Below are 12,498 nucleotides of genomic sequence, written 5' to 3'. Positions count from 1 at the left end.
AACAGGCAACAATCAAGCCCTCGCTACTGATGTTTTCAATGTGTCTGGGACTCAGTTAGACAATGGGTATAGGCCCTGTACTGATGTGAACAAGACAGATGAGAACTCAAGGGAGTATTTCTAATGTTATTCAAGTGCTGAGAAGCAAACAAGCACAATGTTATAGGAGACTTAATGTAGCTGAAGGGAAGAGAAGGTTTCTGGAGGTAGTGACATTACCTTGGGGCTAAAATTTGTGGGTTTTAACTGGGTGGAGGGAAATAAAGAAGCAGTGTGAGAAAGCCCAGAGTGGAGAAAGAGCCAGTAAAGAAAGTGGATGAACTAAAGAGGGCTGGGGGCAATGGCTGTAGAATTTGGCAGGGGCTCACCATGCTGTGTGTTGTGGATATCAGAAAGAAATTTCTTGGGAGGTAGGAAAAGACTTGAAGTAGAGTGGCTCTGTCACATTTTCCTTGGTTGTGGTACAGAGAAAACTTCAGGTCTCTATTGAACTTCCACCTCCCAAGAGACCGTTTTGTCTTCAATAGCATCTCCCCTAACCCTCTCCACCACTTTATGATGTTATGCATCCTCATTGGTCCCGATATTATGTTACACTCTCACATGATTGTTCTGTTTCACCTTTTGGCATGGAAACCCCACAGGAACTGGGAATTTGGTGGATGGAGAGACTGGCTACAGGGAGATCAATTAGGAGACTGGTAGAGACTGCCAAAGACCAAGAACACTTACTTGCCAGGAGGTTAGAAGCAGCTGTTGAATGGAAGAGCAAGAAGCTAGAAAGCTTAATTCACCAAGAAGCTTTATTTGCATAATACTTTACATAAGACTGAGGAAATATCAATTGTCCATATCAAAGTATAGGTAGGGAGGCAGAGGCCAGGGCTAAGGTTCTCACCAGTTAGTTCTTGATTATAAATCACTGAAGTGTCAGGATTTAGGGGGGGCTTCCAATAAATGGATAGTATGGAGGAACTTAAGATTTACTTAAGATTTAAAGATTTCTTTTTTTTTTTTTTTTTTTTTTAGAGAGAGTGAGAGAGGAGAGAGAGAGAAAGAATTTTTAATATTTATTTTTTAGTTCTCGGCGGACACAACATCTTTGTTGGTATGTGGTGCTGAGGATCGAACCCGGGCCGCACGCATGCCAGGCGAGCGTGCTACCGCTTGAGCCACATCCCCAGCCCTTAAAGATTTCTTTTAAGATTAAAAATTTTATTTAAGATGCTGGGCATGGTGGTACAAACCTGTAATCCCAGCGACTTGGGAGACTGAGGAAAGAGGATTTCAAGTTTGAGGCCAGCCTCAGCAACTTAGTGGGGCCCTAAGTAACTTAGTAAGACACTGTCTCAAAAAATAAAATGCTGGCGACATAGTTCAGTGACACAGTGTCCCTGGGTTTAATCCCCAGTACCCAACAAAAGTGCTTGCTCAGCAAGAGTGAAAACCTGGGTTCAATTCCCAGCACAGCAAAAAACAAAACAGGGTGGGTGTGGTAGCGCAGGCCTGTAATCCCAGTGGCTAGGGAAGCTGAGGCAAGAGGATTGCAACTTCAAAGCCAGTGAGGCTCTAAGCAACTCAGTGAGATCCTGTCTCTAAATAAAATACAAGGAAGGGGTGGGGATGTGGCTCAGTGGTTAAACACCCCTCAGTTCAATCCTAGGTACTATATATATATATATATATATATAGAGAGAGAGAGAGAGAGAGAGAGAGAGAAAACAAAACAAAAAAGGGAGAAGGGAGATGTAATTGACAAAGCTAGGTGACTGGATAACGTGGGGTAGAGTAAAAGGGAAGATCTACACTTCTAGGTTTTTTTTTTTTGTACCAGGAATTGAACCCAGGAGCACTTAAACACTGAACTGTATTCCTCCTAGCCCTTTACTTTTTGAGACAGGGTCTCACTAAGTTGCTTAGGGCCTTGCTAAATTGATGAAGCTGATCTCTAATTTGCAATCCCCCTCCCTTAGCCTCTCAAGTCACTGGGATTACATGTGTGGGCCACCATGCCTGGCCATTTCTAGCTTTTCTAGTATGAGCAATCAGATAAATGATGAAGAGGTGAAGCAGAACAGGTTTTGTGTTTCAGATCATAAGTTCACATTTGGATATGTGAATCAGAGGCTCTTAGGTAGCCACCTGTAGGAGGAATACAGGAGGCAGAGGAGAATCCAAGTTTGATTTTTTGAACACTGAACAATTTTAATCTTTATGTGATGATTCAGTACATTGTAGAGTTTTTGACTGACTTCAGGTTACCATTACAAACCTCAATTTTCAATATGCCCAGTGAAGTATGATTATATCAGGGAACCCAAGTTCTAAGCTGGGAATAATTCTTGGGAGTCTTTTGCTTATCAGATGGTAATTAGAATGCACAAGAATATGATAAATTATGGGAGCCTTAGAGATTAGTGTTCTTTTCTTTTGAGATGTTTTTAGACAAATTAGCAGAAATGCTTACAATACAAGTGCTTTCTGGTTACAATGTGGCTTCCCTACCTCACCTAGATGTTTTTTAATAACCTCCCGCTATTTCTAGCTCATGAATGAAGGGTCCATGTGAAAGTCCCAGAAACTTCATTAGTTTCAGGCTATTTACCTCTGTCCTTGAGAACACACTGGATGAGAGACGGCAATTGAGGAAAGAATCCTTAGGCACCCCAACAATTGATGGAGGGGGGTCCAAGCCAAAAAGGTAGGAGAAGCTTGGGAAAGGCCAGCTTCAGAGAAGGCAAGGGGTATGCTCTTCACAGGCCCCTCATTGCCAAGTTCGAATTCTTCCTTTCTCTTTTCCCCATCTCCACTGCCACCTCCTGGCAAAAGGCTTCCATTACACTGGGTGATGTTCACAACCTCCCCATCTCCAGCCTTCAGGTATTACAGCCATCCTGTTAGATTAGTCTTTGTAAAGTGGATCTCTAACCTGGCCAATCCCCTGCTCAACAACTTTCAGTAGTTCCTTCTCATTCCAAAAGGCCCATACCTAACCTATACATGCTGGGTCTTTACCAATCTGGGTCCAAGTGACTTCCCTAACATCTTTTTTTTTTTTTTTCAATTCTTTTAGTTGTAGATGGACACGATAACTTTATCTGTTTTTATGTGGCGCTGAGGATTGAACCTGTGACTCACATGTGCTAGGCAAGCACTTTACCACTGAGTCAGAACCCCAACCCTTAAAAAAAATTTTTTTTAGATGTTGATGAACCTTTATTCATTTATTTATATGCAGTGCTGAGAATTGAACCCAGTGCCTCACACCTGCTAGGCAAGTGCCTTACCATCAAGCCACAACCCCAGCCCTCTTAATGTCTGAGTATCCAACTCAACCTTTGGTGAGTTCTTTAACAACTCTTCTCCTGATGTAGCAGAACATTCTGCCATGATTTTTATCAAGCTCACGGCTCATCCCCAAATGAGAACAAGTAATCTTTTTTTTTTTTTTTTTTGAGCTGGAGTCTTGCTATGTTGCTGGTCTCTAACTCCCGGCTCAAGCAATCTTCCTGTCTCAGCTTCCTGAGTAGCTGGGACTATAGGTGTGCACCAACACACCCTGCAAGATTAAATTCTTGAGAGCAAGGACTGTGCCATCTTCCTTCCTGTCTTTGTCAGTGCACCCAGCAGAGAGTCTGACATGAAATGGCATAGAGGAAATACTATTCAGGAGAGTGTGCTCACCAACATCCATATGCAAGAGATGATGCAAATTCCACTGCTTTCAAGAGCCACACAGAGAGGGGTGGGAGGGGAAGGGAGGGGCAGGGAGTTAGCAATGACGGTGGAATGTGATGGACATCATTATCCAAAGTACATGTATGAAGACATGAATTGGTGTGAATATACTTTATAAACAGAGATATGAAAATTTGTGTTCTATATGTGAAATAAGAATTGTGATGCATTCTGCTGTCATGTATTTAAAAAATAAAAGCAATAAAAAAAGAGCCAAATTTGACATATGGCAAATGTGTTAAGTTGCCCAGTGCAAAGGAATTGGGAATGGTGAGGTGCAAGTAAGTTGGAGACCTTATTCTCCTCCTGGAACTTCTGCTAATACTGAGAACATTTAAACACTGTGGGGGCTGGGGATGTGGCTCAAGCGGTAGCGCGCTCGCTTGGTATGCGTGCGACCCGGGTTCGATCCTCAGCACCACATACCAACAAAAATGTTGTGTCCGCCAAGAACTGAAAAATAAATATTAAAAATTCTCTCTCTCTCTCTCTCTCTCTCTCACTCTTTCTTAAAAAAAAAAATAAACACTGTGTAGTGGGCTGGGAATGTGGTTCAGTGGTTAAGTTCCCTGGGGTTCAATCCTCAGTACCAAAAAACAAACAAATAGATAAACAAAAAACAACACTGTATAGGGCTTCGGATGTAGCTCAGCGGTAGGCACATAATGCCTATTATGTGCAAATAGGTAGGCACATAATGCCTATTATGTGCAAAGCCCTGGGTTCAATCCCCAGTACTGCAGAACACACACACAAACTATTTAAAGCATATACTGTAAGTTTAAGACTTTGAAATAGAGGTCCTAAAAACATTCTGCATTCAGAAGGTTCTTTGGGGCTTTCAAGTAATTTTACATCAGAGACTCTACCCCCATGTTATAGATCAGGAAACCGGGGATCAGAGAAGTGAAATCTCAAGGTTACTAACAAGGAATTAGTAGCACAACGCTAAGTCCAACTCACTCAGACTCTACCTGACTTCCTCTCTTGTAAGTGTAATGGGAGGAGGTCTATAAAGATGGGCATTGCTGGCAATGTAGCTTAGAGGTAGAGTGTGCCAGAGGCCCTGGGTTCAAGCCCCAGCACCCCCTCCCCCCCCAAAAAAAGACGGGTATCATTCACTTTTTATTCAACTAAAACATCTGTAAAAGGAACCAACAATATCTTTTTCGCAGGGAAGGGCTAAACTGTATGAAAAGGAAGAGTCGAATTTTTTTTTAGGGTTTCCTAACCTGGTCTCCCAAGGTAGTAAAATTTTGTGAGACCATGTTTGGCTACAAGTGTTGGCTTTGGGCTATGTCGCTGTGGTTAACCTCTGAGTCTCAATTCATTTGTAAAATGGAGATCTGTTTGAAGATTTTATTTGCTATTAAAAGAGACAAAATAGCCTCACTTGAAGGTAGCTGTTATTGTACTATTCCGGGGTGAGGTTATCAGATTTTCAAAGGGTTCTTAACCTAGAAAGTTTGCGAACAAATGACATAGGTGCTATGGGGAGCTATGGGTAAACTATTCTGACATTTAAGGAACAGCTGTTAAAAGAAGGCTTCCATAAAAGTTAGGAGGACTTAGTTTCGCTAACTTGCTGTATCTCACTGGGGGATCTGTTTTTTAAAAAAGTGAGTGGAGATGACAGTGGTCGGAGTTGGAAGCCGCAATGCAGCCCCAAAAAGCTTCAGCAGCGCGTCTTGAGAAGCTCGGCTGAATGCCGGCCAACGCGGAGCCTCGAGGGGACTACATCTCCCAGCTTGCTTTGCGCATCGGGCTGCGCCCTGCGCTAATAGAACGCGAGGCTTCTCGTTTCCCCAACCTCCAGTTACTGTCTCTCGCGAGACGACGGGCCGCGCCGGCGGTAGCGATAGCGAGCAGTGGTGGTTGTGGTGGTGGTGGCGGCCGAGACGGTGGCGGCCATTTTGGTGAGGCCTCGGGAGCGGCGGCGGCGGTTCGCTGGGAGTAGCGTCTCCCTTTTTTCCAACCCACTGCCCGCATCTCTGTGCTGTGAGAAGAGGCAGTGGAAACAAGCGGTGGCAATAGCCGCGGTCCCCAAGGGAATTTAAAGGCTGTGAAGGCGGCGGCCAAGAGGGGGCCCTCCCCCCTCCTTGGCGGGAGGGGGGGTGGTGCACACGCCCCCGAGGACGCAGGTAAGGAGAGGGAGACAAGATGGCGGACGCTCCGCAGTTCCCCCTCCCCTGACGGGTGATTGCGCGCGCATCTTTCCGCCACCGCCTCCCTCCCACCTTCCCGGGGTGCTGCGCGCGCACCTTCAGCCGGGGCCCCGGGGCCGGTGCGCGAGGCTGTCGGCGCGCGCCCATAGAGACAGACTGAGGGGGCCTGTCCGGCCAGCACTGGGCCCCAGCGCGTCTCGTCTCCTCTCCCGCCCTTCTGCGCACGCGTGCCTGAGCGAGCAAGCCCTGAGAGGACGGACCCAGGTGCGCTCCTGCCCGCCCACCAACCCAGTGCCCCCTCAGGGGCGCGCGGGAAGAGGAAGGGGGGCGTGGGACGAGTGGTCGGGGCGCGCGCCCACCATATCCAGTCATTGGACCAGGGCCTGGTGGCACGAACCCTCCCACCTCTCAGCTTTTCGCAGTCTATTGATGGGGGGGTGCTCCCTGACGGGCGTGGACGAGGGACTTTCCAGTCCTGCGACCCTTGTGTGCGTGGGTTTGGGTTCTGGCGGGAGCCCCCGGGCCGTGCGCGCTGCCGGCTCGCTCCGCCTCCAGGCGCGCACGCGCGGGCCCCTCCCCCAGTCTGGCGCGCACGTTGGGTGGGGTGGGAGTCGAGGAGGGGGCGGGGCTATCAGGGCTAGTGGCAACTTGGGCAGAGGTCAGGGGTCACGCTGGGTCAGTCTGCTGGGAGGGGTTGGGAGATGGTAATGAACACTGGGGTCAAGAGTTCAGGCTTCTTGGAGTCTGGTTAACTTGGGTCCTGGAAATCTGTTGTGGAGGAGGGACTGAATCAAAAGAGGCACCGTGGTTAAGGAATTTCCTTAAACACGGGAGGGGGGGGTGACACTTCCGGGACTTTTGGGGGTTAACTTTGCTTGCTTGTTTCCGGAGCATGGTTCTTCATTGTGATCCTTTCTCACATCCTATTGCTTCCTAAGTATCTTGCTATAGTTCTAGGTTCTGGGGAAGTGTATAAGATTCAGGATGGGTCTTAAATCCTGAGTAGATCTTGTTGCCAGTATGTTTGCTTATTCACTGAGAATTCCATTCATTTTCCTGGTTTGTTCAGTTCACTGAAAAAGCAGCATCATTTTGAGCTTCTGGATGTGACAGCTAGTTTTGTTTGCTTTCATTCCATGATTGGAGCTTTTACTTTTAAACTTTTTAACTCTTTTTTTTTTTTTTGCTTTGCTTCTTCTCTGTTCCTACTTCCCATCCTGTATTTTATTTCCTAAGGAATTCTGTTTTGTATGAAACATAATTTGCTTTTATTTTTCTGAATTTTCTACTACTTCAAGACTGATTTGGGTATATTTAAAAGCCTTAAAAAGCTGGAGTAAAAATAAGCTTTTGGAGGATGTTGGCAAATGTGAATTGTTTCCTTACTGCTGCTGTTCTCCCCTTCTATTTTAGGTGTAATTCCCCTCAGTACGGCAGCACCGTGGAAGTGCAGACTTTAACAGGGGGTGTGGTCTCAGCTCACACAGGTGAGGGTTCAGATACCATTTTGTGTACACATGCTAATGGGAAGAAATGTGTGAGATGGTGCAAGAAATTGCAGGTTAATACTTGTAAATTTTTGCTCTGCAGAACTATGGGGATATTTGCATGTGAATTTTTTTTAGTGTTTTTGATGATAGTGGTCCAACAACAGAGCTGGGGCTGTGGATAGAGGAAGATCTGGTCACCTTGGCTTCACCAGTTAGAGTAGCAAGTTCTCTGTGGGTTTGGCATGAGACTACCTGGATTTAATTCTGCTGCTTCCTTAATGTATGACTTTATTTAAGTCATTTGATCTGTATCCTTGTTTCCTAATTTTTGAAATAGATATAACATTGGAGCATAACTTCCATTTAGGTCAGGGATCTTTTCTCAATGGCTTTATTCTCAGTTTTCAGTGTATAGAAGGAAATAAATATTTATGTTATGAAAGGCACCTGATTCAAAAGGAAGATATGAAGATTTTAGAACACATCAAGCATGCTTTATAAAATATCTGACACGGAAATAGTAAATGCTTAAGAAACATAAGCTATAAGGACTGTATTTTCCTGGCTTTTAAAAAAAGATTTAAAAAACTTTCTTACCTCTCTTTTACTCAACTTTAGGTGCTCCAGAGGCTGGTGGACCTGAGCGGAGACTGGGACGCCCTGGTGGGCCCCGGGCCCTGGAAGGTGGGTCCCGGTGGCCGGTGGCCCAGAATGAGGCCAGCTCCCAGCATGCCCTGCAGCCGGACGCCATCCCCTCGGCGTGCAGCAGTGGTGATAACGACCCAGTCATTCTTCAGGCATCCAACAGGGAGCCTGGGAGTGGGACCATGCAGAGCAGCCCCTCCTCTGCTCATCCTCAGCTCCCAGTCCTACATACACAGGTTTGAAAATGGAGAGGGTTCCTTTTCTGCTTCTGCTTTGTGGACTGCTGGCTTTGAGGCAGAAGAAATGTGGCAGATCCTAGCTACCCAAGTAGCTGATTCTGGAGAATCTTTGGTGCTCATTCAGGTGGACTGGGCTGTAGTATGTTAATCCTGTTGGATACTCACATTATAATGCAGTATTGACCTCCAAGAGGGCAGAGCTCTATACTACCTGGAAAAGGTTGAGTTAGGCCAGGTGGGAAATGGAGGTTGGGCTTCATGCTTTCAAGACTGTATGCTTTACCAGTGGTTTGACCTCTTTGGGAACTAGAAAAGAGTAAAGTCTCATGTGTGGCATTTACTTTTTTCTGATACCAAAGAAGCGTGTAGGGTAGGAAAAAAGCATTACTTTTTTTTTTTTTTTTTAATTTGTAGTTGTAGATGGACACAACACCTCCATTTTATCCATTTATTTCTTTGTGGTGCTGAGGATCGAACCCAGCGCCTCACACATGGTAGGCAAATTCACCACCACCAAGCCCCAGGCCCAGCCCCAGCCCCCAAGTGCATTACTTTTCAGACTCAATAGATCTAGGTTTGTGAACAGTAGGGTTTTTTTTTGTTGTTGTTCTGGAGATTGAACCCAGGGGCACTTAACACAAGCCACATCCCCAGATCTTTTTTATATTTTATTTAAGGATGGTCTTGCTGAGTTGCTTATGGCCTTGCTAAGTTGGTGAGGCTGGCTTTGAAATCACAATCCCCCTGAGCCACTGGGATTATAGGCATTTGCTACCACACTTGGCCTTTTCTTCTTTTTTTTTTTTTTCCCCCTAACAGTAGATTTTTGGAGTGTATGGATTTGATATTCCAGTTTTTTCTTTTCTTTTTAAAATAACTTTTATTTTTTTAGTGTAGTGTTGAGGATTGAACCCAGTGCCTCACATATGCTAGGCAAGCACTCTACCACTGAGCTGAACTCCAGCCCCTGTATTTGATCTTTAGCAATTGGTAAAATGTGTCACTTAGCTGAGGTAGGAATTTGTTGTACTGTAAGGTTTGTGTGTTGGAGTGAAATTCATGAGTTCCCTGAGGATTCATATTTTAGTAGAACTTTATTTTGTATATCTTATGCATTACTTTGTAAAGTAATATGTAGATGTTTGAGAACACTATCCATCTCCAACCCCACATCCCCAGTGTGAAGAGTTTTTTTCTAGTGTCTCTTGATTTTAGTGGTAACTCAGATTTATTGCATAGGACTATAAAATTGCCACTACCATCTTGAGCAACTTGTTAAAATTTCATCTTAATTTTTTTTTAAACGAGATTGATAATCTTATTCCAGAATTTTGTATGAAAATGGGATAGAATAATATACTTAAAACATTTAACACGGTACATTCATTTTCTTCATCATTTTTCCATTTTCTAGATGGTGTCGGACGGCATGACAGGCAGCAATCCTGTGTCCCCTGCCTCATCTAGTTCCCCAGCCTCTAGTGGGGCAGGCGGCATCTCCCCCCAGCACATAGCTCAAGATTCCTCTCTGGATGGACCTCCAGGCCCCCCAGATAGTGCCACAGTGCCCTTGGAGGGGCTCAGTTTACCACAGGCTGCTGACCTGGCTAACAGGGGCCCAAAGTGGGAGAAGAGCCATGCTGAAATTGCAGAGCAGGCCAAGCATGTATGTACTAAGAAAACTCATGAGAATTTTTAGGAGTCTTCTCTTAATTTCCATGTCCATGGGTATATGTATATTGTATAACTATTTCTTATGGATTTAGTATGGACTCTTTATTAATTTATATCATTTTGAGCAAATTGCTTGAGCTTGAATTTTTTTTTTTAAATAATTTTTTTTAGTGGTAGGTAGACACAATACTTTTATTTTATTTTTATGTGGTGCTGAGAATTGAACCCAGTGCGTCACACGTACTAGACAAGCACTCTACTACCACTGAGCCATAACCCCAGTTCTGGAACTTGAATTCTAAGCAATGTTTTGTTTTTTTTTTTTTTTGGAGGTGGGTCCTCACTGTGTTGCTCAGGCTAGCCTTGAACTTGTGTTCCTCCTGCCTCAGCCTTCTGAATAGCTGCGATTACAGGCATGCATCATCATTCTTTTTTATTAAAATAGGGATAGGGATGGTGTGAGATTTACTGTAGAATTTTTAAAAATTTTTTTGTACTGAGGATTGAACTTAGGGGTGCTTAAACACTGAACCACATCCCCAGACCTTTTTTATATTTTATTTGGAGACAGGGTCTCACTGCCTCAGCCTCCTGAGTTGCTGAGATTACAGGAATGCACTACTGTGTCTAGCTTCTTTGTCTTTCCTTTCTTCCTTTTTTTCTTTCTTTCTCTTTGGTACCAGGGATTGAACTCAGGGGCATTGAGTCTCTGAGCCACATCCCCCAGCCCTATATTGTATTTTATTAAGAGACAGGGTCTCACTGAGTTGCTTAGTGCCTCACTTTTGTTGAGGCTGGCTTTGAACTTGCGATCCTCCTGTCTCAGCCTCCCAAGTTGCTGGGATTTCTTTCTTTCTTTTTTTTTTTTTTTTTTTTTTGAGCAGAGCTGGGATTGAGCCCAGGGTTTCACGAGTACTAGAGAGGTATTCCTCCACACAACTACATCCTGGCTCTGTTACGAGGTTTAAATTAAAGAAGGAATTAGACATGAAAGTGCTTTGTAAATGGTGATGCTCACGGGTTTGTACTTATTTGTACTTATTATTTCAGTATTGCAACTTGTTTTATTTATGTAGTGGTATGTGGTCCCTGGGAACTTGTTAGAGAAATAGGTTTTTTTCCTTTTTTTTTTAAATATTTATGTTTTAGTTGTAGTTGCACAGAATACCTTTATTTATAGGCAGTGCTGAAGATTGAACCCAGGGCCTCGCACATGCTAGGCAAGTGCTCTACCACTGAGCCACAACCCCCAGCCCTGTCTTGGATTTTTTAAACCACCGCTATTAAAACATTTCAGAGGGTTTTAATGTTTATCTTACTACAAATTTAATCAATGTAGAAATTTTAGTAATGATGACTATCTCATTGTATTTTTGTTATACTTAATCACTGTTAAATCTTTTTTTTTTTTTTTTTTGGGTGATGGTATGGATTAAACCCAGGGCCTTGTATGTGCTAGTCAAGTGCTACCACTGAGCTACATCTCCAGCCCCCAGAATGACTTTAAATACAGAAAGATGATTGTGTAAATTGGGTTATGTACCATATTTATAATCTTAATACAGCTTGAACATATCCTGAGGAAATAGAATTCTACAGTAATAAAGAGCCCTTTTATCTAGAGTTAAGAAGTAAGCAGCCAGGCATGGTTTTATAGCCTGTAATCCCAGCTACTCAAGAGGCAGAAGTGGGAGGATTTCAAATTTGAGGCTGGCTTCGGCAACTTCAACTCAGAAAAGACAAGACTGGGGTGTGGGTATAACTCAGTGGGCCCTGGGTTAAATTTACAGTACCAAAAAAAAATGAAAGAGAGAAGGAAATCTACTTTCTGCTTGAAAAAACGTGTTTTTTCAAATTTCACCTGTGTCCACAGGATGTGGAGATTGTGTGAAAGAATGGAAATCACATGAAATGTTGTCTGTAATCCTTAGAACTGTTTTTTTTTTTTTTTTGGTTCCCAACTTTTACTATCTGGTTTTATGATTTCATACAAATCATTTAATCTCTCTGATCTTTGTTTCTCCTCATCTGAAGATTGGCATATGGACACAATGTAAGCATAGCATACTCGGCTGGATCAATGCTCAGGAATTCAGTTATTATAATGAGATGGCCTGTATCTAGGAGTTGTTGACCTAACTTTCCCTCATTAGGAAGCTGAAATTGAGACTCGGATTGCTGAGCTGCGGAAAGAGGGTTTCTGGTCACTGAAGAGGTTGCCTAAGGTGCCAGAGCCCCCTCGGCCCAAGGGCCACTGGGATTACCTGTGTGAGGAGATGCAGTGGCTCTCTGCCGACTTTGCTCAGGAGCGCCGATGGAAACGGGGTGTGGCCCGTAAGGTATGTTCTCAGTGGGGTGTACCTTCCATTCAGGTATGCTTTCCCTTAATGCGTAGCTCAGTTGGAAGAGAGCCAAACAGAATGGTGTAGACATTTTTTTGATGCTTATAGAATTAAGAGGCAAGCCTAACATCTTGTATTTCTTGGCCTTTGCTTTTGGTTGGATGGATATGGAGGTCTGGCTTTGAGTGTTTTCACTCTGGGTCTT

The 12,498-nt window shown here is 44.0% G+C and overlaps 1 protein-coding gene and 1 long non-coding RNA gene across 4 annotated transcripts in view; one reads left to right on the top strand and one right to left on the bottom strand.

Annotated features, from left to right (window-relative positions):
• Positions 1-2,788: 2,788 nt before the first annotated feature.
• On the bottom strand, positions 2,789-6,486 carry LOC144367495 (uncharacterized). Its single transcript, XR_013426930.1, has 2 exons — positions 6,309-6,486; positions 2,789-5,734 (listed from the first exon to the last, which is right to left on the bottom strand). It is a non-coding gene; the product is annotated as an uncharacterized LOC144367495 (long non-coding RNA).
• Positions 5,655-12,498, top strand: part of Srcap (Snf2 related CREBBP activator protein) — a 34,710-nt gene continuing 27,866 nt past the window's right edge. For 2 of the 3 annotated variants that reach the window (XM_021725512.3, XM_021725511.3), the window contains exons 1-5: positions 5,655-5,879; positions 7,317-7,390; positions 8,012-8,274; positions 9,692-9,943; positions 12,105-12,290. In XM_021725512.3, the coding sequence (XP_021581187.2) occupies positions 8,221-8,274; positions 9,692-9,943; positions 12,105-12,290 (492 nt within the window). In that variant the 5' untranslated portion in view covers positions 5,655-5,879; positions 7,317-7,390; positions 8,012-8,220. Of the gene's footprint in view, positions 5,880-5,969; positions 6,168-7,316; positions 7,391-8,011; positions 8,275-9,691; positions 9,944-12,104; positions 12,291-12,498 lie in introns of those variants that run through there. The other variant, XM_013357890.4, reaches the window with a different exon arrangement.

The sequence above is a fragment of the Ictidomys tridecemlineatus genome, chromosome 10, assembly GCF_052094955.1.
Source record: "Ictidomys tridecemlineatus isolate mIctTri1 chromosome 10, mIctTri1.hap1, whole genome shotgun sequence".
Classification (NCBI taxonomy): domain Eukaryota; kingdom Metazoa; phylum Chordata; class Mammalia; order Rodentia; family Sciuridae; genus Ictidomys; species Ictidomys tridecemlineatus.
This window is presented reverse-complemented; position numbering and strand designations above follow the sequence as displayed.